Source organism: Cornus florida, unplaced genomic scaffold, assembly GCF_030987335.1.
Source record: "Cornus florida cultivar Cherokee Brave unplaced genomic scaffold, ASM3098733v1 CherokeeBrave_3.0.0_Hap2_Chr11, whole genome shotgun sequence".
Taxonomy (NCBI): Eukaryota; Viridiplantae; Streptophyta; class Magnoliopsida; order Cornales; family Cornaceae; genus Cornus; species Cornus florida.
Genome location: NW_026775581.1, coordinates 112,345,106 through 112,373,099, shown reverse-complemented (window position 1 = coordinate 112,373,099; position 27,994 = coordinate 112,345,106). Strand labels below are relative to the sequence as shown.

General features: G+C 35.5%; 3 protein-coding genes across 7 annotated transcripts in view; all 3 read right to left on the bottom strand.

Annotated features, from left to right (window-relative positions):
* Window positions 1-7,672, bottom strand: part of LOC132283150 (transcription initiation factor TFIID subunit 2) — a 30,598-nt gene extending 22,926 nt beyond the window's left edge. For 2 of the 5 annotated variants that reach the window (XM_059785059.1, XM_059785060.1), the window contains exons 1-8: window positions 7,460-7,665; window positions 6,581-6,914; window positions 5,345-5,490; window positions 5,186-5,252; window positions 2,362-2,561; window positions 2,093-2,246; window positions 238-322; window positions 27-118 (exon numbers count right to left, since the gene is read on the bottom strand). In XM_059785059.1, the coding sequence (XP_059641042.1) occupies window positions 27-118; window positions 238-322; window positions 2,093-2,246; window positions 2,362-2,561; window positions 5,186-5,252; window positions 5,345-5,490; window positions 6,581-6,914; window positions 7,460-7,575 (1,194 nt within the window). In that variant the 5' untranslated portion in view covers window positions 7,576-7,665. Of the gene's footprint in view, window positions 1-26; window positions 119-237; window positions 323-2,092; window positions 2,247-2,361; window positions 2,562-5,185; window positions 5,253-5,344; window positions 5,507-6,580; window positions 6,915-7,459 lie in introns of those variants that run through there. The other 3 variants (XM_059785063.1, XM_059785061.1, XM_059785062.1) reach the window with 3 other exon arrangements.
* A 2,987-nt stretch (window positions 7,673-10,659) lies between these two features.
* Window positions 10,660-12,183, bottom strand: LOC132283420 (peptidyl-prolyl cis-trans isomerase CYP26-2, chloroplastic). The gene is made up of 2 exons (XM_059785362.1): window positions 11,197-12,183; window positions 10,660-10,861 (listed from the first exon to the last, which is right to left on the bottom strand). Exons 1-2 carry the CDS (start codon window positions 12,159-12,161, stop codon window positions 10,759-10,761), a joined length of 1,068 nt encoding a protein of 355 aa, XP_059641345.1. The 5' UTR covers window positions 12,162-12,183; the 3' UTR covers window positions 10,660-10,758.
* Window positions 12,184-13,534: 1,351 nt separating this feature from the next.
* On the bottom strand, window positions 13,535-18,567 carry LOC132283421 (single-stranded DNA-binding protein, mitochondrial). The gene is made up of 4 exons (XM_059785363.1): window positions 18,170-18,567; window positions 17,816-18,042; window positions 15,496-15,596; window positions 13,535-13,888 (listed from the first exon to the last, which is right to left on the bottom strand). Exons 1-4 carry the CDS (start codon window positions 18,416-18,418, stop codon window positions 13,809-13,811), a joined length of 657 nt encoding a protein of 218 aa, XP_059641346.1. The 5' UTR covers window positions 18,419-18,567; the 3' UTR covers window positions 13,535-13,808.
* Between the last annotated feature and the right edge of the window lie 9,427 nt (window positions 18,568-27,994).

Below are 27,994 nucleotides of genomic sequence, written 5' to 3'. Positions count from 1 at the left end.
AGAGACCATCTGGAAAGAAACCAAACCTTGTATCGTCGATAGCGTGCTTCGTTATTTCCAAGAAATCTCTTCATAAATGAATCGGTTAGAAACCCAGCAAGACCATCCAACAACCACTCTGCCAATAAGCATTAAGCAACCACATCAGCACAACTTCGTTTTCTTCAAAGCAAGTGAAATTTCCAATAACATAGATCTCAGATCGAAAAGTAAGACAAATATTTTTTAGCAGCTTACCATCATTTGGTGACTCAGCAGTGATATATACTCCAAACCATTGTCTTGCAAGGGCATATGCAAGTTTAATCCTCGTTTCTATGGTCTGTTAAAAAAAAAACTTGAACCATCAGAACATGAAAATAGGACCAACAAGGAAATGTTGACCAGATGCGATTCATAAGACAAAGGTCGAACATAAATTCAGAACACGAGAAGATGCTACGACGATATCAATGCATTCAAAATCACTGATTAGTAAGACCCTGTTGATGAAGAACATAAATTCAGAACACCAGAAGATGCTATGACGATATCAATGTGTTCAAAATCACTGATTTGTAAGACCCTGTTGATGAAGAACATAAATTCAGAACACGAGAAGATGCTATGACGATATCAATGCGTTCAAAATCACTGATTGGTAAGACCCTGTTGATGAACTTCAATGCATCTGATTAAGCTTATCAAAACGCATACACAGCCAACAGAATTCATTTCAAAATAGTGTTTCAAACACACACACAAAGTCTTGTTTGCTCAAAGTGTGAGGGCACTTTTGCTGAAACACAGAACCGCAAATGTTGTCTTCCTTTTATTATATTTTTCGGATAGAACAAAATGCCTCCATAGGATATTACTAACATAAATAAAAAACACTACACTGTCTCTTCTCTCTTTCTCAACTAAGAGATGTCTCACCACTGCCTCACTATTACTAGTCTACTACACTCCTATGATCCTATCTTTTGCATAACCACAGGCAATCGGTGGTTTGGACAGGCAAAGACTGAACAGTGAAGACGCACAGAGGTAAAAGATACAGCTAGATAGAGATCGAAAGACAGCAAATCTTTTAAACAAGAAAAAAGTGCTTATAAACAGCTAGGGCACAGGAAAGAATAAATACATGTTTTCATATATATGATCGTATGATATAAGAATATCATTATTGTTGGTCAAACTAAGAAGCCTAACCCTGTGTAAACTAATAATTAATGAGGCATATCGATAACAATAGTTCCATTTTATATGTGTCATTCAACTAAATCAGCTCAGAAACAGTGCGGGGTGTGTGACTATCAACTAGGAAAAAAAAAAAAACTCAGTGACAGTGCAAGTAGATCAACAATAAGTCATGAAATTATTGATCCTATGAGGAAAACATACAAAGCACCCCCTAAGGTTGGCCTTTTTCTTGGTCGTAGAGTCCCATGGCTTTTTCGAGCTTTGGCGAACATCCGACCGTATCTTGGTAAATTTCAACACTGCCAGCTTAAAGGAAAGTTTCATTTTAAGCTTCTCCGTTTACACCTCTTGACAGAGTTGGATAATAAAGAACTAGTCACTGATCTTTAGGACATGACTTTTAGAATTTTAAGGACGACAACAACATAAAGTATCTCCTATTAGATAGGGGTTTGACTGTATCTTGGTTAAAAGGTATTAGGAGTGACATATGCATTACAAATTCACAATTAGATTAAAAGGTAATAATCTAGAATGTCTTAGGCTAAAAAGGTACTTTAGTAGGGGGAAGATCATCAATCTAGAACAAATAAATGTAACAACAATGACATGGTGGTGATGGCCAGACACTAGAATAGAAGATTTATGACTATACCTTTCACTATTGTACATGCAATGTTTCTCGTGTTAAGAGTCACCATTGCTCCCTGCTGTCCCATCTGACTTATATCACTTGTGCATATATTATTCATTGACATAATTTATTTCATTTCAACTAAAATTTTTTAGGTAAGATAAAACACAACCTACTATGAAAAAAACAAGGATAAGAAATAACACATAACGCATGCATATCTCCTCCTAAGACTAAATAGTAAAAATATCGTCAACCAAGCTATGTGCATACCTGATCAATAACCTTCTCATCAAATAAGACTTGAGAACTAAAGATACACATGGAAGCTCCCGAACTCGATGAGGAAATAGCCATCTCCGGAGCAATAAAAACTTGTGTGTATGACCCAAATGGAAATTTTGCAGAAAGGTAATCCTCATAATGGCTGTAAATAAAATATAAAGGAAGTCAATGGAGCGAAATTAATGTCCAAAAGGTAACTAACTAGTTCGCAAGTTACCCAAAGAAAACTGGGCAAATGTCATGAAAGAAGGCAAAACCTGAATGCATTATGGAAAAATCCTACAGTATTCCTTAGCTTTGGTAAGTTAGCTGGCAAACACATGTGTGATAGAATACCACTATGATGATCAGGAAGGATTTCAAATGGTGCAACTGTCAGAGATATCCACCTTGCAGTGACTGGGACATTTAATCTGTAAACATATGTTTTACGTGGAGGATCATCCTTGCTCAATACCTACCAAGAAGAAAAAAGAAAAGAAATTTTCAAATACAAAGTTCAAAATTACTACAGTGGCTGCTAACCTATGCAATCACACAATATTATAATCATAGGAGAACTGACTTATCAAAAAAAAAAAAAAACATAGGAGAAATGGTCTGCATATTAGTACAATACCATCTTCCATACAGAAATAATAATCACTAAGTCCATAGAAAAATCAATGACTGAAATTTTAGCAAAACATTACTACATTACATTTTAATAATATTTTATTAATGAATGACCACTGCATATAAGCACCATGAAATTGCAAGTGCTTAAGAGAAAATGAGAGGAAAGTTCTCTCTCAACAGACTCCAAAGCAAGATAAAGGATGAAGACTTCGCATTCTTTTTGTTTTTTTTTGTTTTTTTTCCTAGTTGGTACTCACACACAAATGCCTCCACTGAGGCTTGAACCCCTGACCTCTCTTTGAGAAGTAGGGGCTTGGTACCAGTAGGCCACTGGAGTCTCTTTTTGTTTTTCAAGCAACTAAATATGGATTATACTGAATCAAAAGATTCTTACAAACTGAAAATAGGCAGCTAGTAAACAAGCCTTTATGAAAAAACATACCTCAGACACCAGGTGAAGGAGAGTTTTTATTGCACTCTCCTCATTTTACCTTCTGGGGGGGACGGGACTTGAAAATGGCTTATCCACCAAACAGCCATAGAAAATTGTTCATAATGATCAGCAAGTAGTAAACAATAACACCAAGAAACAATTTAATCCACAACAACTTAAGAAACAAAACATTTTTGGATACCACACCAAAATCTTGGAGGCCGTTAGATGGAATTATGGTCTTTCCTATTTGCATGATTATAAGATGGCAATGAAGCTGTAAATTGTTCTTTTTTAGCCTTTAGGAGGTACAAGTGTTGTCAAACGTTCTTGGAGGCGGTCAAAATTGGCAGCGCAGTTCCATCTTACAATAAACAAGTTTCCAACCTCAAACTTCTCTTCAAGAAGGAGCTGACTTTCTTGCATCCAAAAAACTTGATGACAACCTGGATAACACCAAGTCGTCTCCTCCTCCCAAGTGGCAGTTTACCACTCTGCTCTAACACCCAACTGCAAAGAGTAGCTTAAAACATGCTAATGTTTCCTGATATTTCATGACTAAAATTTTCGAAAAGACCCTATCTGATTTGCCCATGATTAATAATTTCTCCAATTGTGTTCCAATTATCACAAACATGGAAATGTCAAACTGCACAGACTCTATAGTTAGTTCAAACATTTTCCTATCTTCTACATCTTGCAGATTTTTATCTTTTTTTTATTGAAAGAAAAGGTCATTTACTTGGGGGTGGGAGAGAGAGAATAGCAGATTCAACCACAAACATTTCTTCTCAATTGCAAGAAGGAAAGCACATGCACATTTTGAAATTATGCATGTAATTTTTTTCTTAAATTATCAAAAAGATATCAGGCCAGTGGAATTCATCACTTTACTGGTCCAAGAGAACTTTTCTTTATAAGTACTGATGCGATCAATGTCCATAAGATATACATTTAATTGTTAGTGATTAACTTTTTGAAATCTGCACTGAAATAAAAGAAATAAACCAAAAAAACACACTATTTTTCAACCTAAATCTTAAAACCAACAAGTACTACATACCCATCCAAAATTCAACCAAAATAAAGATTTCCAACAAAACCTAATCCTGAATTCCACACAAGACAGATTTACAGCTGCAACAAGGAAGCAAGCAGTCACTCAAGTCAAACATCTAAGGTACAACAGAGCAAACTGATTAATTGCATCACACTCCGCCATCTAATGGGTCCAAACTTTAAAATTCTGAATTGCAATAAAACAACAAGGCAAGAATGCTACAATTTGATTGACATGTGTCTTTCACTTTTTCTATCAAACACATACAAGCTTCCCACTTACAAAAGAAATTGAACAAAATGGAAAAGCTGCTTTTTGTAAAATGAATCTCAAAAATCATGTGACTAAAAGATGGACTTTGACACTTTAGAGGTGTCTTCCCAGTACAAAAAGATGTCTTCCCATTATATATATATATATATATATATGACCTATAAGAGTAGACCTTTTCAAAGGGAAACTAATGATGGTCAGGGAAATGATTATTGGATGTACTATTTAAATTTTACTGTATGGGATTTTTTGTGAATGAAGGATTCTTCTTGTCTTTTGAAATCTGGATAAGGAAATAATCCACCAATACCTTTCATGTTATCTCCTAAAAAAATATGTTAATTTGGAGCAGTAGATAATGACATGTAGCATCATATATATATTGAGACTAAACTTATCCAGCACTTTCATGGACCTTCAATTTTAAGACATTAGCAGATTGATTATAAGTTACAACATCATTCACATTGTTCACAAACACTCATAACCTCTCTAAAGCAAAACACAACAAAACCAATATATCTGACAGCAAAAAGCACAATTTTCATCCAAATGGGTTCAATCAAGAAAAATTATTCCACTCCAGATCCTGGGATGCAAAATAATTTGTTTTATTTTTCTACCTTGCATTCAAATTAACCTAATGCCACTTACCACCCCTTGCATAAAAAAATATGTACATCAAATTTTCTCTCACCTGGTACAGCAAGTTTCCAGTGCTGACAGCAACAAGATTAATGGCAACTGTGAACTCCAAGTCATAGCTGGACAAGGAATAGAATAAATAGCATGAAATCATGGTAGACATAAAATTACAAGAGCATACATAATTAAAGCCAAATCAAATTGTTCATACCAGCAACGCTGTGAACTGTCATCCATACAAGGGAACCAACAGCGTGCTCGCCTTATCTGGTTATCCGTGTATAAAACATTATCCTTAAAATGAATTCCTGTTTCTGCCTTCTCGACCCAATAGTCAATGCGAACCAATTTCACATTCTGCATTCAACATAACCTACATGAGAAACCACACAGTGTAAACCTCATCACAACAAATCTTCAAGCAGAAAAGAATAAAAATAAAGTTTCACAAATAAAGTTTCACTGAGCAACAGTGCTAGAAGTAATTCACAACCCAGTAATGTATTAAAAAAATAAAAGACAAGCTATCAGCCTTAGGGTGGCGTATGGGAAACCCATGTGGAATCCAAAAATAAATTGAAAGGAACAACTGAGCATTCACATTATTTTAATAAAATATTACCTGTGCATGGAACTGGAGAGAGCAAATTAGTTTCATCACTGGAAGAAATTTCATTTATTTTGTGCTGCTGTAGAATTTTGTTTTTCTTCTCGATATAATAGACGTGATCCTCGTGCTTTGGTATGTTTATAGATAGAAAATATACTTGAAAATTGCCACATCAGCACATTTTGCTCATCTTCAAGTTCAAATTGCAGAAGCTATAAATCGTCCCAACAAATGGGAAATCCACATGAATCCCCTATTTCCACTCTTTTCTGTTACTACAATTTACAAGCTATGCCTCCTATTACATTTAATTTCTTAACGTCATTTCATAATATTCCTTCAGATCTTAGTTTTGTTTTGTCTCTTTATCCCTTGTCTTCTATTTTGCTTGTTATTTTTTGTATTGGCGTATATTCTGGTTTACATTGTACAAACATTTCTCTTATTGTATCACTAATAAGTGTCACACCTAATATCTTTCTTACAAGTCAATTATAAATACTTTCTGTTCTTGTTATTCCTATCACCTATCTCAACCACATGGATAAAAATCAATGAGCAAAGAAGCACAAAAGGAACTTTTTTTCATGTGTGCTTGTGTGTGTGTGAGTGAGACACAGAGAGACTACAAGTAAATAATACGCCACTTACAAAAGAAAAGGAAAAGGTCAAACATGGCCTATCTATACAATTAACTGAACCATACCCACATCATATAATCCATAAATGACTAGCCAAGACTAGCCATTTATGGATTATATTTGACTAGCCAAGACACAGCCAGCATTTATCCAATGCATGGATTGAACCTAAAGAACTGCTAATAACAACTGTAACCTGCTTGGGTTCGCCTGGGGACTGCAACCCATTTTCTGAATTCGGTTGTCCTTGTTGCTCGCTTGCTGATTTGACAGACTTGCAACACATGATCAGCAAATTTGGAACCAATTCTCTTTCAAGAGAAGATAGATAAACAGAGCCTGCAGCGTCAGCAGCAGAACTAGTTGATGAGACTGAGCACCATCTACTATCATTATCCAAATGCAGATAATGTGGGAATACTTCAAACTCTGCTGGCTCTCCATCAACTGTAACACTCTCAATCGCCAAGTTATCCGCATGCAACCCAACAATCCCATTATCTGGCACGACTATTTCCAGCTCAGTGTAACTAAACAAGGCAAATAATGATCACCCAATCAACAAAGTACTCAATTTTACTAAAGCTAATCAAGTAAACAGTGGAACTGAAACTGTTGTGACACAATTATTTCTTCATTTTATAATAATTCCATAATTAGATTATACCTAGCAGTTAAGCTAAGTATTACCAATTCCACACGAAATTGAAATAAATAAAAAAAACTTGAATCCATAAAAGCCACAAGCATACAAAGACACCCCATTTGGTCAACATATCAATAGGCAATCCATGAATGGAATCAAAGAACAAATTAGATGGCAAGTTGGAGAAGTTTAGAGAAATAGAAGGAACTTGAAGAGAGAACTATTGGCGGAGAACCAAAGAATCAATGATGACCATGCAGATTCCAAAGTCCCGATTTTTCAATCGGGCAAAAAGAGAAGAATTACAGGGATAGCATCCATGAATATATTTCTATATATATATAGAGAGAGAGAGAGGTAAGTTAGAGTGAGCTGTGCAGAATTGAGGAGTGATAGAAGCAAATGAATGAAGAGCTGAGACGAACTCACCCGTAGATTCGACGCTTGTCCATGTCGATTGAGAGGCAGAGCTTCTGATGACGAACCACTGCATCTGAATTATCCGCCTTTTGGTCTTCGTTCTTCGCCTTGCGAGGCTTCGCCATTTTTGTACAACACTCTCTCTCTATCTATCTATCTATCTACGCATACAAATTTGTATATATAGATCTCTGCTCTGCGACATAGGAGAAGGGGCCATATTTATAGAGGATTCGCCCAGAGAGTAGAGGACCCTCTGTGTTAAGTCACCGTGACCTAGCAGGGTTGGTTTGATCTTGGCCCTACGCGTGTCAGACCACCTTGTTTTAACGGTGATTATAAACCTAGATATGCAGTATGATGTCACTTGATCTATGAGATTGTTGTATTGTGTATCCGCTCGTACACTTGGTATCTGTGATTCGAGTTATATTATGAAATGGTCCATTTAGCCCTTGGTTTTAGTTTTCTTTTTCTTTTTTTATTTTTATTTTTGTTTCCATAAAAGTAGTCAACTAGTCTTATATACACCAAATCAAAGAACCAAAAGAAGGAACCGAGACATTCTCAGATTCTTGATCCAGTCTAGGAAGTACAAATACTTAGGCGTGACATCACTACCAAGATAGGTCATATCTGGAAAAATATATATTTCTCCCCGCTTCAAAATAAGTATCGTGTATAGGAAACCTTAATTTTTAATTTTTAATCAAATACGACACTTATTTTGAAAAGATGAGAATATTATATATATTTATGAATATTATGTTAATATATTATTTATATAGATAATAATTTTTGATCTTTTTTTTAGTTGGCACTTACACACTCTCTAAAAAATTATTTGCACCTAATTTTTAATTTTTAATCATTTTATTCATAGAATCACAAATAAAATAATTAATTTGGAGCTTAGTGCTAGATGTTACAAGGAGAGTTTTGTAAAATGAGTATTAAATGGGTTGAATGTTAGCTCCACCTAATAGTTTAGGGTTTGCTTGGTTTGTAATTATAAGAACAGTTTTTTCAATAGAAAACTGAAATATAAATTTGTACAAAAAATTCTACTTAATTCAGTTTTTTTTAAAACTTTATAAAAAGACTTGTTTTCAAATAATTGGTCTTACTTGGTTTGTAATTCTGAAAATAATTTTTTATTATCAGAAAACTAAAAATAGAAAACTGTACAAAAAACTTTGTTTGGTTCAGTTTTTTGAAAACTATTTTCTGAAAACTCATTTATAAAAAAAGCCTGTTTTCTAAGAACGTCTTTTATTATTTTCAGAAAATTATTTTCTATTCTTTGAATTCTTGAGAATTATTTTCAAAGTTACAAACCAAACAAGTCCTTAAACTTTTGAGTTGGCCCATAAAACACTAAACTTGTTACAATTGATGTAGGGCTAAACCCAATCCCTTTGTCGGACCCCAACCAGATAAATGTCTCAATCCCTTATTTTGATTTTTTCATTGATTCTAAAGACATTTTTCTTTTAATAAGGGTACATCCTAAAACATTCAACCATTGGATAATGGACAATAATTAATTGAATCACAAACCCTGATCCTTGATCAACCTTTCCAGTTGGCTAATTTTATTGATATTTACATCCGTGGCAATTTATTTTTATATTGTTTTATTAAGGAATTTTTGGATTTGATGTTTATTTGTTGTATAAAAGAGTTTCGGACTTGATGTTTATCTGTTGCATAAAATAATTTTGGAAGTGCCTTTTGTTTTCCTTACTTACATTCTCTTTGAATTATCTTGTTTTCAATCTCTGAATGGGCTCCTTTACAAAATATGTTGAGATTCAAACTCCATTCTTATAAAAACAATACTAAAAACATAGAATGAACAATTCATGGTCCTTCCCAAATTCCCTTTCAAATGCCATACTTGAACTAGTCACCCTTCCACGACCATGCTCTCTCATTAGAGAAGCTTGTTTGGACAGTCTCCCCTTGTGGTATCTTTAGCCTAAAGCACACTTCTCTCCACCTTGCAGGCTCTAGAACGCAGTTTTCTTGGCACAATCTTGTTTGGCGAGCTCCAACCATTCCTAGAATGAAATTCAACATGTGTGGCTAGCAGTACAAAGCAGACTATCAACTCTTTGATAGCAGGGCTATGGCTCATCACGAAAACATTTGCGTTCTCTGCCACATCGAGACTGAATCCCATTCTCACCTCTTCTTCACATATGCATTCTCATCCCCACTTTGGAGGTTCATTCGAGATGGATGCAAATTCTACAAATCATTCCTCAATTGGGAGGACTTGATCCAATGGATTAGCCAGCGATGGAGGGCAAATACTCCTCCAATTAACATGGATATATCTGTCAGCTATGGTGTATCATCTTTGGGAAGAGTGGAATAATAGTATATTCCGAGGAAAGCCATCGTCGCAGAGATTAGTTCTGGCCAAAGTTAGTAACTCAATCACATCTCTTCTTCAGCTGAGGTGCCTCAGGGATTGCTCAGGTTCAAGATCAATTTTGATATTTGGAAGGGATTCAGGGCTGGGCTTTTTGCTTTAGGTTTGGCCTTTTAGGTCTCGGTTGCCTTATGGTCATTTTGAGCCGAAGGCTTTTTCTGGGCCAAAGGCCTTTCTTGTAATCTTTTTTTTTATTATTAATACAATTTGCTTAATCTTTAAAAAAAAAAAAATTACTAAAAACATAAAATTAACTGTTCATAGAACAGCCTTGACCAACTGTGCTTCTAAGCTTGACATAAAATTATAAAAGTTATCACTAAACATGGTACATTGATCTGTTAAAAGTAATATTATTATTTTTCATGTCTTTCCTCTTATCTATTTAATTTTAATTTCCTACTTGAGTTGTATAAATCATTTAAAGATCTGTTGGGACCTTTGTTTCAATCTCAGGGCAGGCATAAGTAACACTAAAAATTTGCATTGTAAAATTTGTACGTATTTAAGTCTTCTTCCTAGGTATCAGGATAAACATGATTTAAGAGTGATTGCATGTATTCGGAAGGATCAACTCTTTTGTTGAAGGATGGGTGTCTTGACTTACCCGATGCATGTAGTACCGAAGTATCGAAAGGTACTAGTCTAGCTTTGAAATGGATGGAGATTTGAAGACACTCCTTAAAAAAAATTAATTAAAAAATAAAATGGAGGGTCTCAAGTCAGATGAAGCTTTGTGAGGAACATAATTAGAATACCAATTTAGCTGATTGAAGAAAAAATGCAATTAGAATACAATTTAACAGATAATTTTGCGCTCTCTTACAAAAATGGAAGAACAGAATGGGGATTTAAACAGCCTTCTGTATCATTCCAATAAGCCACAATTTGTGACAACAACCTTTGAGTAAGGGCGGTTGAAGCCTCTTTCTGCAACCACAGCTCTTTTATCTCCAATCAATTTGGCCACCCTGATTGCCAAACAAAGAAAAGAGAGGTTTCATTACCCTCAACAACAAAATGGGATAAAAAAAATAATAATAATAAATAAATAAAATTATGTTTTCAACAAAAATGATTGTGATATCATAAAAGAATTCTACATAATTGTTCGAGCTTTAGTTGTTAAGGAGAGAACTGAACTTCAATCTGTCATGAACAACCTGATTGATTTACAACTCTACTTTACATCTTTACTTGGACTGAAAACATTGTTGGCCTCATATTATGTACTGCATTATCCATTGTATGCCATTGATTGCAAATGAATAACACAAGTGAAATAATACCCAACAAAATCCAATACCTGAAATAGGGAGAACTAGTGTTCTCTTGCACAGTCTTCACCTGGCCAATCTTCTCCACAACCCCCATCCCTTCCAAGACTCTCCCAACCACCAGAGCCGAGCCATCCAACTCCGGTGAGTCTCTGGTGGCGATCACAAACTCCGTCCCATTGGGGTCCGTTCCGACCTCCTCCTCATCAATCTCCAGCTTCCCTTTCCTGGCAACCAACTTCACTTTGGGGGGTGGTTTCGAGGGATCCCTCACAATGATGCTCACACTTCCTGCAACATTCTTAGTCCCCGGACAACTCTCATTCACTCTCTCCCACTCAGCTATGAGACTATCAACTGCCAAATTGCTTCCTGTTTTCTTTGCAAGGTCAGCATCCACACCATATGACCTCACACCACCATGTTGCACATAGTTAGGCATGATCTTGATGAACTCTTTTCTTCTGTAACTAATCCCAGCAGCCCCACTGAGAAGGCTACTGAATCTAGCAGTCCCTGCCGGGGCATTGTTGCCGTAAAGTCCGATGATGATTCGACCAGCAGGCTCCCTATCAATGGATATATCAAGGAATGCTCTCTTGATTGGAGTATTGTCTCTGCAGCTATCCGCACTAGTCTCTGGATTTTGTTCTTGTTCATCGTTTATAGTGAGATTAGCAGCATTTTCTTCTGCTCTTGCCTTTGATGGTTGGAATGTGACTAGTGCCTGACAGCCCAAGAGAAGAAACAATGATGAATTGCTGCAAATCGCAAGCTCTCGCCGTGATATTTTGCAGGTCTGTTTAAGGATGTGGGGAGATATGGGAGTGGGTGTTTCTTGAATTTGTCTAGGAGGTAATATTGGTGATGGGGTTTGAAGGAATTGGGCATGAGATTGGAGAAGTTTTGAGGTCTGCCACATTTTTTGAAGAGTTGTGTCTCTCTCTCTCACTGGTTCTAACTTCTTTTTGCTGTACAATGTCTGCTTTCTCATTGTCCATAGAGACTGATTTTGTGGATAAGAAGGATAGGAATCTAATCCACATGATTTATTTACCAGTCCATATATATCGTATGCCATCAGTGTGCACAGTACTTATTGGACCATTATTGGATTAGTGAAAAGGTTTAGTGTTGGTAATCTTATAAAATTAGTAATTGTAATATCAAGCAATGACTCCTGGAAGTTTGGAACATCCTTTAATTTTATTATTCGGATCCCAACAAATACAACACAAACAGCACTCTTTCCCTGCAAAGCCTTCAACCCTCCTCAACAATCCAAGAAGGTACAGAGGAGTTTATAAGGAGGGTTGTTGGTGACTCCATCGTCATTTCCACTGAGCTTACCTTCATTTCTTACAAAGGTTAAGCTCAGTTAAGCACGTATAAATCAACCTAAACAAATTTCATTTCCAGGTGTGGTATAAACTCTGAGAAACTTCAATCGAGAAACATCGGGATAAAAATAAATAAATAAATTATGGTGCCATGCAACTTTCTAGGTAATACTCGAACAGATGATTCACCATGCAACATTGTTTACAAGACAGTTCGTCAAACTCAAGAAGGTGACAGTCAAAAATGTTAATCTGGATGCTGAGAGACCATTTCAGAACCATTTTGAGAAGACACGTTGTAAAATGAAGAATAATGAAGTTAAAGCGACCCATGTATCTTAAGCTTCCTCAGAAGTGAATACCTCTCTAAATGGATGAATATTCATAAAGTAATAAAATCAGATGTCCTAAAATCAAAGGGACCATCCATTATTGCCAAAAGCAGCAGAAAGGGCAAAAAAATCCATCTGGGTTTTTCACCACAAAAGCAACACAACCTGCTCACATTTCTCAACCACAATCTATAATTTCTAATAATGTAAGCCAGCAACCACATCCTCAAGAAAAAAGTGTTCTAGATTACCCTTCTGATTCTAAGACAACCAATAAAATTTTTATTTTTTACCTGAACAAAGATTCCAATTTCCTGCAGAGAGAAAAATTTGATGATGCACCAACAGGGCATGATCAGTCAGGTCTCCATTTGGACAGACCGAAGCTACAAAAATTCTCACCAACTTCAAATGGCATGCTTGAGAAAATACGTCTGACTGGGAAGCAAGTCAATTGAGCTCTATATCCTGAATCGAGGCCAAGTTGCGTATGGAAAACCAAACATACCCATCAACAGCTAAAACCTCCCTCCTTAGTCCACCACTTGTCAGGTCAATATGCAGACATTTTCAAGAGCTAAAATTTGAAACGCACACGGAAGAAGGTTTGAAATGGTAGCATAACAATTTTAAAATAAAATTTTACAGCAATTGTCACAAGTGCACTCTCCAAGACTACTGCTCTTCCAAAGGGAGGCTCAATAACTTAAAACCCATTAAATGAAATAAAAGACAATAGCAATCATCAAAAAAGAATTCATAAATAGTTTCAGCTTTACAATAACAGATGAGGTACATAAAATCACAAGACCAAATAAAAGAGCTGCAGAATCACCTTCGAGTTTTTGGCAGCCATCAGTACTGCCCATCTAGCTCCATAAAGCAAATTTAAGAACATAATTACAAAAAATGAAATAAAGGTTTCTTGTCAGCAAAACTTTTCAGTTGCCCCCACTTCCATGTCGGGTTTCAGAAATAGCCGACGCCTTTTAACTCTGCTCCTGTTGGTTGCTGAGCATCAGTACCTTTCCCTAGAAATACAAGGCGACCTGCAATGCACACATAACATGATAAAACAACAGGGAATGGTTACAATGTCATGCCAAGAATTTTTTCTCTGTTGCATGTAAGACACACGGAACAGAAAATAGTCACAATGCCACGCCAAGAATTTTTCTCTTTCTGCATGTAAGATACACACAAGAAGAATTTTTTTTTTTTTTTGGGGGGGGGGGGGGGGGGGGGGGGGGGGGGTTTATGTAAGTCAATCTGTATCCACACACAAACCCACAGTTGCCCCTACGGGGACTTGAAGCCCAACCTCTCGTGGCAGAAGACATAGAACCCTGTAAGCTTTCCCACCAAAACCTAACTGTTTAAACTCCTATTAACTAGTCTACTAACGAAAAATTTATGTAATATATTATGCTGATAAGCCCCATTAGTTTACATGAAAATCCTTTTTTAGCAGAAAATTTCATGTCTCAGTTACACTTAACTCATTAAACAAGCTGATGTTGGGTCCACAACAATTAACATCCTACAACTTTTCAATTATTAGGTTTCCAAAATAAATTGGCTCTTTCTTCCTTAAAATTTTTTTTTTAAAAAAACATTCCTAGTAAAATGCATCAAAGAAATGATTGTAATCATGAAAATATTGGCATACATTTCTCCGAACAATATTTCTACCACAATGCATCTTAACTTCTTTTAATGTTTTTGCCTCAACAAACACATGCGCTCATCAATGATTGCTTCTCATATAGCAACCCAAAGATTGCTTCACAGGTCAGTATCTCAAGAAAGTAACTGTTTAAGCATTCCAACTGCTGCACAAATATATTATTATAGATGCTGAAACATCAAAGCTCCGCAAGAATGGAATGAAATGCTATAAAAGGCTATAATATAAAGCTGAAAGGAACAGAGAATGAAGAAATTGCAATATTGAGGAGTGTTCCAGAAGCCAACACTGATCAAAGTTTGTTGGTTTCCAGAAGCATTTTGGAAAGAAAAAAAAAAAAAGTCGGAAATTCATTTTAGAAACGTTAACAGCATGCAGGGTAGAGATCTGCATGCTAAAGCAAATCATCACAGAAGTACATTTTCCCAGCAAATTTTTTTTTTTTTTGAAAGGTATGTTTTCCCAGCATTTGTCACAAGATAACATCAGAAGTTTGATTTGCTTAACAGGTTTGAAAATTACAAGTTGGGAAGTTTCACGTATTTATTTACAATGATCACTACATTTTCATCATATCATTAGAGCTCAAACAGCTAAAAGTTACTGGGACATTAAGATTAGTGTTATCGAAGGCCCAAGGCGCGCACTAAGACGCTAGAGGTCCTTTGGAGCCTAGACGCAAGAAGAGGCGTGCACTTGAGTGAAGCGAGGCGCACAACTGAAAAATTAAATTACTATTAAAGCATATTCATATTCCATATTAACGGCGCAAATGTTATCCAAGACGCAGTTGGGAACACAACAGGCGCAAGTGTGAGCCTGTATGAGCCTAGAGCATAGGCGCGCCTTTATCAACATTGTGCAGAACAATGCATCAGAAACCACCGCAGCTTTAATATATAGGGCAAAATTTCACATTTCGTATCTTTAAATAGTTTCCACAAAGTGTAGAAAAAATAGTAAATGTACCATGTCGACGTATGGCAATCTCTCTTATGCGCCGAACAAGACCAGTTACTGGATCAGAGAAGATTTTAGTCTCCAGATTTCCTTCCAAATACAGAATCGAACTGCAATTAGCAAAACATCAAAATAATATCAAGAAAACAGAGCTGAACTGAGATATCATTCAAGTGCAATCGAAGAGTCAAAATAAGTGGAAAGGAGAACCACTATCAAAACCTAATCAAACAATATAATAAACGAAAACCATATCATGATCAAAACCAAGTCACATGACAAAATGAAAAATCGGACCACGATAAAAGCCAAATCAAACAATAAAATAGGAAAACAACATAAGAAATTAAAACTTCACACCCATTAGAAATTCTATGAGATAGCACATGCCTTGATAGAAAGGTTGAGAAAGACCACAAGAACTAATTCAAAAGCAAAATATAAGAAAATTCTCAAGCCACACAAGGGTGCAGCTGGCTTAGGAGTTTGGATCCAAGCATCTCATATTTGACTCTTCCCAGACCAATCCAGTTCACTTGGTTTGTTGGTAACTGCATCCTCTGTGTGGGCTAATCTCAACTTGAAAAAAGGTTGCTAGCACCTTGATGCAATACAAAAAAATGACTTTCTCAAACAATGCTTCTTCTACAAGTAATTTTCTCAAAATATCTTTTATAGGAGACGATTTTTCTACTAGCTAACCTAGAATGAGTCACCAAATGATTCTTATAACATTGTATAACATAGACTATAAACACATAAGATGGAAAATCTAAGATAACCACAACTTCTGGCTATATTAATTCCCCGTACCAAATATGTACTAGTAAAAACTTGATGACTGCATACAGAATAGTGTAAATTTTTATATATATTTAGTACTACAAAGTATATATACTATTACAAATCACAATAATGTAATACCTTTAATTTGTTTGTCGGAATGAAAATTTGACATTCATTTAAGTACTTTTCAGATTTCTGAGCCTGAATTTGATTAGAAGGTCATATTTATTTTTATGCACCCATTCAAGGAGTTATATATGAATTGAGATTTTCATCAATATTGATTAAATCTGTTGCCCATTGTTGTGCATTATAAAAAAGACTACCATGGCATCTTAAAAGAGAGTTGGTTATGGTTGCCAATAAAAAGGGACCATTACCTAAACGTGATCCTTCTTAATCGAGTATGTTAGTGGGATAGACTAGATATAAGCCTAGCCTTTCACATTTGCACAAAGTGGCTGCCATCAAGATTCGGACTCCTATTCTCACACTTGATAGCCCAAGAATTTTATCTGTTCACTCAGTAATGGCCCCCTGATATATTGTTGTCCACAATCATTGGACCTACAAAAAAAAAAATTCCACTAACTTCCGCAAACCTTCCACTAAGGGCTAGTTTGGTGTGGTGGAATGAAATAAAAGAAAGTGGAGTGGAATGGGTTTTTTTCCATTCTCGTGTTTGGTGCCAATTTTAAAGTTGGAATCATCATTCCCCACTATTCTTGGAGAATGACCATTCCATCAAAATCATTCCATCTTCTAACAAAAGGAATGACCATTCCATTCCATTCTCATTTCATTCTCATTCCATTCTCACCTCCATTCTCATTCCATTCCAATTCATTCCACCACACCAAACTAGCCCTAAGTTCTGCAAATTTCACTAATTTGGTTCCAAGTGTTTGTTGCGGGAGTTCTAAGCTTGGGTCCATAATCCATATGTGTGTCTGTATATTACAAAAAAAAAGAAGATGGATAATTGAACTCAAGCTTCTCTCTAGTTTTCCCTGTTGTCCTTATAATCCCAAGGTTTCTCCATGAAGTTGGTAAACATTATTCATCTCTATTCTCTAATCTAAATCCACGAAGTAATTTCAGGGGACATATGGAATTAACAGCAGTGCAGCAATCGTGTAAAAATGCACTAGTTCAATTCAACATATGCATATTAAATTAGTAAAATAAAACTAAAACCAAATCATGAACCTTGATAAAGAGCAATAAAATTAGTATTACTGAAACTTTAACAATTCTCAAGGCAATATTAAAATGATTTACAAAGAAAAGAAAAGAAAAAAAGGTAGTATTAAAATGAACCACATAAAGCATGCTTATTCACACGCAATATAACAACAAAAGCATTCAAATTCCCTATGAGATTGGCCCAAGATAAAGCAAGGCATGCTTTGGCAGAAGGCTTCACATAAGAGAGTGGATTGATTGAATCCATTATACGAATCCTTTAGGTGAAAACATACATTTGCATACCCACAATCTAGAAAAATTCAGAAATGTGAGAAGCCAACCAAAAAAAGCTCACCCAGGAACAACGTGCTTCATGGCAATGTCCCCCAACCTCTCCGGATAAATGGAGACGCGATGCCACTGAACAGCGCATCGATTCGCATATTCCCTCGGATCCTCATTGTCCAACGGCCTCCGGTTGTTCCTAATCCCACCCGTCCCCACCGAAAGCAGCGTCACCGTCCTCCCACTCCTCAGCCTCTTCTGCAATGGACTCTGCCCGACCTGTCCCACCAATATCGCCTATACACAAAACCCTAACGATCAATCAGCTTCAATCCCAAAAAAATAAAACTTTAAACAATAAAATTATACGCACACATTCATACATATATACATGTATATATATGGTGTGGGGATGCGAGTGTACCTTGTAAATGCCGACGTCAATCCCATTTTCGAGGGGACGATCGTAGATGGTTCGTTGCTGAGTTTGGTCTGGTGATGGTGTGTCAGAAGAGAGTGATTCGGACTCGGGTTCAGGGCCGATAGTGGGATCGTCCAAGTCGGAGGTTTCGGCGGAAGAGAGGATTGTGCAAAAGGGCTTAGAGAGGTGAGAGAGTCTTGTAGGGTTTGAGAGAAGCGAGCGATACAACGTTCTTGATAGTGAAGAAGCCATTGAAGAAGACGCCCTTTGAAACACTGGCTCTCTCTCTCTGCTCTTTTTCAATTTTTATATTCTCTGCTTAAACCCTATTTTTGCTTTGTATGAAATGAAAAACCCTGGCTGGCCTGCGAAAATGCGAAAGGGTAAAAGGGATGATGTTCATGAGACTTATGGAGTGGTATTTTGTAGAATTTGCTTGGATAAAGTGTTTTTATTTTTTTACCCACTGAATAAAGTTTAGTAGTATTAAATTTTCCATAACTGTTTTTTTTTTTTGTTTTATTACCTATGCTCAGTGTTCTAATAATAAATTTTAAAAAACTTTGAAAAAACATAATAATAAATTGGGTTGTTTTCTCTATTCTTTTTTTTGTTGTTAGTTAATACTTGTATATATGTTAAGGAAATGTTATACTTAACAAATTTAGGTTTTATGATTTTATATCGAATTAGGGTAGTTGTGAAGTAGTATAACATTTTTTTAACAGGGTAAAAGTCCATTCACATTTTTTTTTTTTTTTTTTTTTTTTTGAGGTTTGGCGAAAGGACATGAGATAAAATTTATTTATTTATCTATTTTGATAAAGACACCTTCTTCAAGTTTGAAAAATGGACAAAGAGGTCCTGACGATGGTGAATTAACTTTATTACTCTTTGATATAAAATTGATATTTTAATTACCTTAAATATCCTTAGATTAAATCCAAACCCAAAACCAAACCCAAACCTTTATTCATTTCTCTCGGTGTGTGTGTGTATATATACACACACACACACTACATAATCGCCGCCGCCACCACTGTCAAAACCCACCTAATCGCAGCCCAATCATCAATTGCCGCCACCACCCACAATCCCAATCATCAATTGCCGCCGCCACTCACACAATCATCGCCTCTCAAACCCACCACCAATCCACGGCCTCTCCCGTAAACCCAGATTTTGCATAGCCCCTTTCTCCTCATATATTTATATACACACACAGAGATTACAAACTTTGAATAGTTGAACTAAACACTTTAAGCATCATCTCTCTTGTGTTGGGAGTTTATTTTATTCGTAAATTTGATTCGATTTGATTGGATTCTTGTGTTTGGGTTGATTTTTTAATCTATCCAATCAATACCTTGATTCATAAATAAGTATTCTTGTGTGGATCCAATCAGTTCATGAATTTAGATTAGCATAGATTTTTAAAAATTTTGGGTCTCAAAAAAATTAACTGATTCATGAATTCGATGAGTTATTTAATATAATAAATACAAATATATATTACAGTGTATATATATATAACCTAAGCATTTTGATGACATTTGTTTTTGAACTTCAAATTTTTAAAAAATTCGTTGTACAATTCAAACTATTTTTATGGGCACAAGTCATTTGCTTTTAATAATATTTTGCCCAAAAGTCGTTCCAAGACGACGGCGAAACTGCTAGCTAATCTTCTGACACCAAAAACCTTGATCTGACGGCGGATGAGGGATCATGTAACGATCCCAAAACTGATACTTTTTAAACAAAAAAAAAATTCGGTATGACCTTCCCTAAAAATAGGCCTATCACAACCTGTTTAATTGCATTTTTAACCTGTCATGGCTCAAATTCTGAATTCACGGCAATAGTAGATGATAATACAACCAACTAATCTAGACAATGCTTCAAACTAGGATTATCCATCTATTATTGCTGTGAATTCGGAATTTGAGCCATGACAGGTTAAAAATGCAATTAAACAGGTTGTGATAGGCCTATATTTAGGGGAGGTCATGCCGAATTTTTTTTTTGTTTAAAAAGTATCAGTTTTGGGATCGTTACAAATTTGGCATCAGAGTAAAGGTTCGAAAACCTTTAGGACAACGGGTAGAGGCCTACTTAGGGTCACATGGAATGTTGTTTGTGTTGCTTACTTGACTACTTGCTACGTGATATTTTACTTAAATGAGCATGCTTAACTGCCTATGTGCTTACTGTTTACTTGTTTATGTTAAAATGTTTCTTGCATAGTTTTGCATGCTAAGTGTTGTACGGTATCAATTCTTGTTGAGTCGTTACAGATCATAGTAGTCGTTGGGGATGCGCCACGGAGAGCGGTGTAGGTAGGTGTGGTAGCGACGGTGGAGGCTAAGGTGCGGTGGTGGAGGCTAAGGTGCGGTGGCGGCGGTCGACGACCCCTGCACCTGCCCAGCCGGTGTTGATGGTGGACCTGGTGGTGTTGTAATGTGTATAATATATAGGGTAAAGTGCAAAAAAAAACCCCTTCAACTATTGGCCATGTGCATTTAACCCCCCTGAACTATAATTTGCCCCCTTGAACTATTAAATTTGGTGCAATTAACCCTCAATGTGACATTTCCGGCCAATTGGTGAAAACATAAATAGTGAAAGACAATTGAACCCCTTATAAAAACTGCGTCGTTTCAGTTAAAATATCAGCAACAAAAATAAACATTATCACTATGGTCTGACATGGAGGGTGTAATCTCAGCATCCACTAAAAAATTGACAACACGCACCAACCTTATCACCATTAATCAGACGTGGAGGGCTTAATCTATACGAAAAAACCACTACCAGAATATACAAAACCAAAATACCAGTCAAATTTTTTTTTTTTTTTTGGGTAAAATCTGTACAACATCTTCCATGGGCGAAACCGTACCCTAACCAATGACGACCACGAACGGGGACTCCACTACCACTGTCAAGCACCGGGAAGGAGTGGGGCTGATTCGGGCAAAGCCGCCGTCGTTAAGAAGAGAGGAATGGAGGTTGGATCAGTGCTGGGTCAGTTCCGAGAAGGAGCGGTGGGTCTTTTTCTGGAGGGGGAAGCCACCGCGGTGCTTTGCTACCGCTGCCGACGACCTTCGGTCCAGTGAACCAGATCGATGGCCTCCTGCTCCGCCGACGAGCTGTTCTTGAATGATCCGGCCGAGGCGACAGAGGGTGTGCATCAAGTATGGCAACAAGGATCCCAACAAATTTGTAGAGTGTCAAGATCCTAGCAAAACTCGACCAAATAAAAGACGGGCGCAAAGTGAGGGTGTTGCAGAGCCACCATGAGAGAGGGTATTGGTTAGAGAGAGAAAACGTGTGTTTGAGAGAGAGCGTGTGTTGGCTGCCATGGTGGTTGTTTGTTTTAATAAAAATGTTTTTTTTTTTTCTTTTTCTTTCCAATACAAATTGTTGTATTCAAATGATGATTCAACTGATTTAGATATACATGATTACAAAGTGTGTGTGTGGGGGGGGGGGGAATTCGATTGAGAATGTTTGGTTGGAATTAATGGTAAGGGGCATTATGGTCTTTTAGCTTCATAAAGGGTTATATGGTCATTTAAAGAAATTTGGGTTGTCACATGACCCATCATGTGCGTCTTTACGGTCAAATTCAACCGGCTTATCACCGGACGAGGTTAATTACACCAAATTGGTTAGTTCAGGAGGTTATATGCCAAATTAGTAGATCAAGTGGGTTTTTTGCTCAAGTTTATTCCAATTGGCCTCTATCAATTTAATTGAGCATGTAACCAGTATTATGAATATAGTAACATTCTCTAGCCATATCAATTTCTTTCTCCTCATATTTTTCTTCACAAAACAAATACCAAGATAACTACAAATACAACAAACAATATTTTACCACTGAGTGTTTCTTGGGTAATGAGTTATGCAGCAGGACCCAGAACTACAATCAGACAAGCAATTACGTTCCGAAGTTGCACTAATCCCCAAAAATCCCTTAGCCATCTCCCAACAGTATTTCACAATGCCAAGAGTGTATTCTCCAATCCATGAAAGATAATAGCAGTTGCATTCACAATGCTATCCATCTGCACAATCATAAATAAATTTCTAATTGCGCGCATACAATGAAAAAAAAAAAATGAAGCATATATAAAATAGAAACAAGAACTCATTGTGGTTTGACTATTCCCCATATTCAAACCACAATAGTATAACACAAGAGGTCAGTTAACTTCATTGTGGTTTGAGTATTGGTTTCTAACATGACCTCTTGTGCAGACCGGCCTGATCAAGAATGGTATTGCAATTTTGATGATTTTTTAGTTTCTAAGATATCTATACACCACAATCAATTTAGGAATTAGTGAGTATATTTAGCTATATTAATTAGTCAATTTTGATGGTTTTTTTTTGCACTTTATCCTAATATATATATGCATATGCCTGTGTGTGTGTGTGTGTGTTAGCAGATAGAGGTGTAGATTATGTGATAGGAAGAGTGAAAAGAAAAAAAAATTAATAAAGGGCCATTGCGTCTAGTTTGATATTTTGTAATATATCTGAATTTAATATGGAAGGGTAATTTTGACTTTTCATATGTTTTAAGGCTTTGTTTGGATGGAATTTCAAAAAGAGGGGTGTCATTGTTCAAAAAATGAGTAATTTTCATCAGTGTGTCCTTTTGTCAAACTTTAGAGGTGCGACTGTACTTTACCCTTTTTAACATATTGCGTCATGCAAAAGCTTCGTTGTTTGGAATACGAAAATGAATAAATTAACTAACTTGACCGAACTAATGATCCCAATCGAACTTGGAAAGGGATGCTTAAAGGACGCGCAAAAAAAAAAAAAAAAAAAAAAAAAAAAAAAAAAAAAAAACACCCTGCTTTTCCTTAAACTACGGCGTCTAGGAAGCAAATTAACCATAAGTGCCGTTAAGTCTCAACTCTCCCCTTCTCCCTCAACAACTAAGATAGCACTGTGGACCTCTTTTATAGACTAGGTCCTTAGTTTATATTCGATGCTATAGTTTTGATGTAAATAATGAACTTGTAAAGGGCCGTGTAATTCTTTTGATATAAGCCATGCCATGTACTTATTTGAGGGCTCATTAGTATTTCTAAATCCATTTAAGGCCTTAAGGCCATGTTTTTATGTATTCGGACTCGTTGTAATTTTCATTAATGTATTAAGTTCATTATGCTTTAACTAAAGGCATGGAGGTTTATTTATGTTTTATGCTATTGAATCCATATTTTCGGGATAGGTTTATACCATAATTAAGATCATAAATGGACCAAAAGGGATGTCGAGGCCTTACACTAACAAACACAGGTCAAAAAAGGAAAAGAGGGGCAAACCAATCGATGCCTGGAGATTTCATGTTCTGCAGTAGCTGCAGAAGGGCATAAAGGCTAAACTAGTTGACATGTACCCTACCCAATTTTGGTTCTTCCCTTGTTCTTGTTTAAACATCTCTCGTGACCAATCCTGAGATGTTTAATGATGTTATAGTGTAGTATAAACCTCATAATGATGTATTAATTACGACTTGACGTTGAAAATGACCATAGTGCTCTTAGTAGATCTCGGGTTCGATTAAAGACCCGGATACTGATCCGGACCCTCTAGTATGGGTCTTTACTATCTATTCTGGAAGGTCGATGAGATATCACTGGCCATAAGACCTTTGGTGAAACTTCTAGATCAGAGTAGCTCAAATATCAATATAAGTTAACGCATAAAGTAAAAGTACTTATTCACGTAATAAAATGTAATTAATATAATTAATTGTTTATATTAAAAAAAAATTATTTGTAAGCTATTATTTTTGTTCCGTGAGTTACAAAATTACTAATTTTGTTAGATAGACTATAATAAGATTTAAAATAAATAAATAAAGAAAAATATAACCAAGTTTGTGCAAAGTTAGTGAAAAACTTCAATGAAAGAGTTTCTTTTATAACTTTAATGAAATTTATTGATCACTTTATAATGAATGATTTTCTCCTTTAAAGTTCATCGGTCAGATATTTTAGAAGAGTTGGTATTTTTTTATCTATTAATGAGTTTAATGTTATGACTGGGTTGGTAATATTGGTTTTCTTCACCTTGTGATAGTATAAGAATTTATTTCTCTTTCTTTAAAACAACCTCTCGATATAAAGTTAGAATTTTCTTTACTTTATATTTATTATATGTAAGTACACTATAGTGAACATAAACACTTAAGTCCTATTGAGAAAATTGTAATTATTGTATTTTTAAAAAAATTGTTTTCTTTTTTATTATTATTTTTTAATAAAAAAAAATTCAAGAATAAAAATTTGTTAATGTGACAATTTTTAAACTCCATGAATATAATAAAACTAGGTTTTACATTGTTTATTTATGTATAATAGATTTTTTAATCACGTGCATAACACGTGCTTTTGCCTAGTTATTATTTTATTATTATTAAAAGTATAAATAATTTCTATCCTATTTTGAGTTTTCATTCAATTTTTAATTAATTAACAAGAAATATTAGAACATGTTTAGCTTATGCGCTTTTGGAGTACTTTTGTGTTTTTTTTTTTAGAACATGCAAGTGTTAGCATGTTTAGCTTCTCTTTTGAAATTGAAATGTAATGTTTGGTTTAACGTGTCATTTTTAATTTCGGATATATAATGAGTGCCTAAACACTCTTTTTAGTACTCATTTGATATGTATGATTTGTGGCCAAGGGCTAATCATCTTATAGTTTACATTTTTGCTATTTAGTTCTTTGTTTTTATTTTTGAATGAACTTTTTATGAGCATTGGAGGTTTGGCATATAATTTTGTGAATTCAACGTGTAATGAGGCTTTGAGCCATTGTATCACCTTTCTATATGTGTTTTACACTTGTGAGTATGCTCACACACTTGCACAACTCTAAAGTGTTATTTTTGGACCAATTCATGTTAGGGTTTGAGGCTTGGGTAAAGCCTCAACATTTCTGGTGCATAGCAGATTCTTTTGCACCTTCTCAAGTCATTTCGAACGACCGAAATAACATTTCGGTTGACCGGTGACTTTTTGGTTTTAGTTGATTGGTTAAAACTCATTTTCCAGTAGTTAACGTATTATTTAGGTCACAACTAGTCCATCGTTTCTTCATTTCTGTCGACCTAAGTGATTTTTCTTCAATTCTCAATCTTCTGGTGATTCTGGGTTCATTTCGGTCGACCGAAATGCCTCAGGCTCACTACTCTCTTGTTTTGGGACAACTTTGTTGCCCGAACTCAAACAGTCATATCTTTTTTATTTTTAATCCAAATAGGGTCATTCTTAAGCCTAAATTCAATAATTTTGAGTCAGTTTTTCAATGGTACCAATGTCATTCTCATATTCAAATCACAGTGGGACTTATTCATGTGGTTAGTGAGACAGTGTTGGACTTTTCTTAAACCGAGATTGGTACTTCGTGGGATTCATGGCCAAAGTTCTTAAAATGTTGTGAAATGATTAGATTAGGTTATATGGACCTCATTTGATTTGCTTAGAGAAAATTTTCCTTTTTATTTGTAATTTGACCATGTCACCCTTGATTTACGAATTTTGCCTGTTTTAACCCTCGTTTCCTTTTTTGTTCTCCTTGAGTTCCATGACTTCATGGAAAGTCACTTTAGCGTCTTAGGGATGATGTAAATCTCTAGAGACCTTGGTTTTATCTTTCACTTCCGTATTTTGGATCTGTTACCGGGTCAACTTTTGGGTCATCACTAATGCAATGGGTTTGTAAAACCAGGGCCGTCACATAAATAATGTAATACTTCAATCCTTTGTTACAGAGACATAAAATTAATGGGTAAATAAGACATTCATATTGTGATTTTTTAATCTCCTTTTGTCCCTTGTGTGTAATTAAGGTCACAATTTTAGGCTAATGTTTTATTATGATAAATTCTATAGCTTTCTAACCCAACTAGGAGGTTTCTAACACCTTATAACTTTCCAAGAGTTCTTGAATTAATCACTGGAGTAAAATCAGTGGTCTCTCTCTCATTTTTCAGTTTTTGACAAATCAATTGAATCCTCTGTCTGAATAAAATATATACGAAGTAATAAACCGTAGAAAGAAAAATCGCAGGTGGAGACTAATGATTGACCTCACTGGAGTAAACCAATAAATCTACAAAGTTTACTCCTGACAGAAGGGGGCAGACAAATAAGAAGATAAACTTTCCTCTAAGCTTTATTGGCGTGACATTTATTAATAGGGAAAACATTTGACTAATTAATATAGCTAAATATACTCACTAATTCCTAAATTGATTGTGGTGTATAGATATCTTAGAAACTAAAAAATCATCAAAATTGCAATACCATTCTTGATCAGGCCGGTCTGCACAAGAGGTCATGTTAGAAACCAATACTCAAACCACAATGAAGTTAACTGACCTCTTGTGTTATACTATTGTGGTTTGAATATGGGGAATAGTTAAACCACAATGAGTTCTTGTTTCTATTTTATATATGCTTCATTTTTTTTTTTTCATTGTATGCGCGCAATTAGAAATTTATTTATGATTGTGCAGATGGATAGCATTGTGAATGCAACTGCTATTATCTTTCATGGATTGGAGAATACACTCTTGGCATTGTGAAATACTGTTGGGAGATGGCTAAGGGATTTTTGGGGATTAGTGCAACTTCGGAACGTAATTGCTTGTCTGATTGTAGTTCTGGGTCCTGCTGCATAACTCATTACCCAAGAAACACTCAGTGGTAAAATATTGTTTGTTGTATTTGTAGTTATCTTGGTATTTGTTTTGTGAAGAAAAATATGAGGAGAAAGAAATTGATATGGCTAGAGAATGTTACTATATTCATAATACTGGTTACATGCTCAATTAAATTGATAGAGGCCAATTGGAATAAACTTGTAAGTTTTTATCCCATATTCTGCGGGTTGACAAATGGGATAAATCTAATATGGAATCCCTATATAAAGAGCTTGTGGTTGTCTGCTTAAGTAATGGGATCATTAAGCTGGATGATCCCACAGAGCTTGGCAACGACACTGCACATATCTGTCACTTTGGTCATGATGGTCCCCGCGGTCATCGCATTGAGAATGCTAGATGATTTCTCCAATTCATTGACCGAATCACGGATTGAGATAAACTCATCAGAAACATGCAAGAACGAGGTAACAAGACCTCTTTTTGTTAGCTCTTCCCTATTTTCCTTTAATCCCACTGTTTTAATGTATTTTAATCCCATTATTTGAATGCCTTTTATATGTTTCAGTTATTATCATGGACAAGTAATCAACCTTAATCCGTAAGGAATGATCTTAAAAGAGGTAATATGATGAACTCTTCATGATTATTCTCAATGCTCACAATATATTTTCATGTCTTTTGGCTTACAATGCATCTTCATGTCTTTTTGCCTTTTGAATTTTTCAGTTGGTGGCCAAGAATCAAACCAGTTTTTAGAAGATATCTTGTGAATGAAAAAACTTAAATAATTGTGACATCTTAGTAATGTAAACTTGAATAGTAGTTATATAGCTTTTGTTGGTTGAATGCTTGAACAATAGTTTTATAATTGTAATATCTTAGTGAATATAGTCTGGGAAAAATAATTCTATAATTGTGACATTTTAGTGATATAAACTTGAATAGTACCTCTATAGCTTTTTCTGGCTGAATATTGGAACCATAGCTCTATAATTGTGACATGCTGTGAATATAGTTTGGGGATAATAGCTGTATAATTATGACTTGTTGTGAATATTTAGTATGATAAGTTTCAAAGTTTAGTCTGGTAAACTTGCGGATTACATGCAGCATCAAACCTTGTAATTA

Excerpts from the sequence above, each read along its gene's own strand:
- LOC132283420 (XM_059785362.1), bottom strand. The coding sequence starts at position 12,161 with ATGAGAAAGCAGACATTGTACAGCAAAAAGAAGTTAGAACCAGTGAGA. Across the intron at positions 10,862-11,196 it reads ACTAGTTCTCCCTATTTCAG|GGTGGCCAAATTGATTGGAG; the intron begins GTATTGGATTTT and ends TTTGGCAATCAG.
- LOC132283421 (XM_059785363.1), bottom strand. The coding sequence starts at position 18,418 with ATGGCTTCTTCACTATCAAGAACGTTGTATCGCTCGCTTCTCTCAAAC. Across the intron at positions 18,043-18,169 it reads TTGACGTCGGCATTTACAAG|GCGATATTGGTGGGACAGGT; the intron begins GTACACTCGCAT and ends TTTTGTGTATAG. Across the intron at positions 13,889-15,495 it reads GATTGCCATACGTCGACATG|GTCGCCTTGTATTTCTAGGG; the intron begins GTACATTTACTA and ends TGTGCATTGCAG.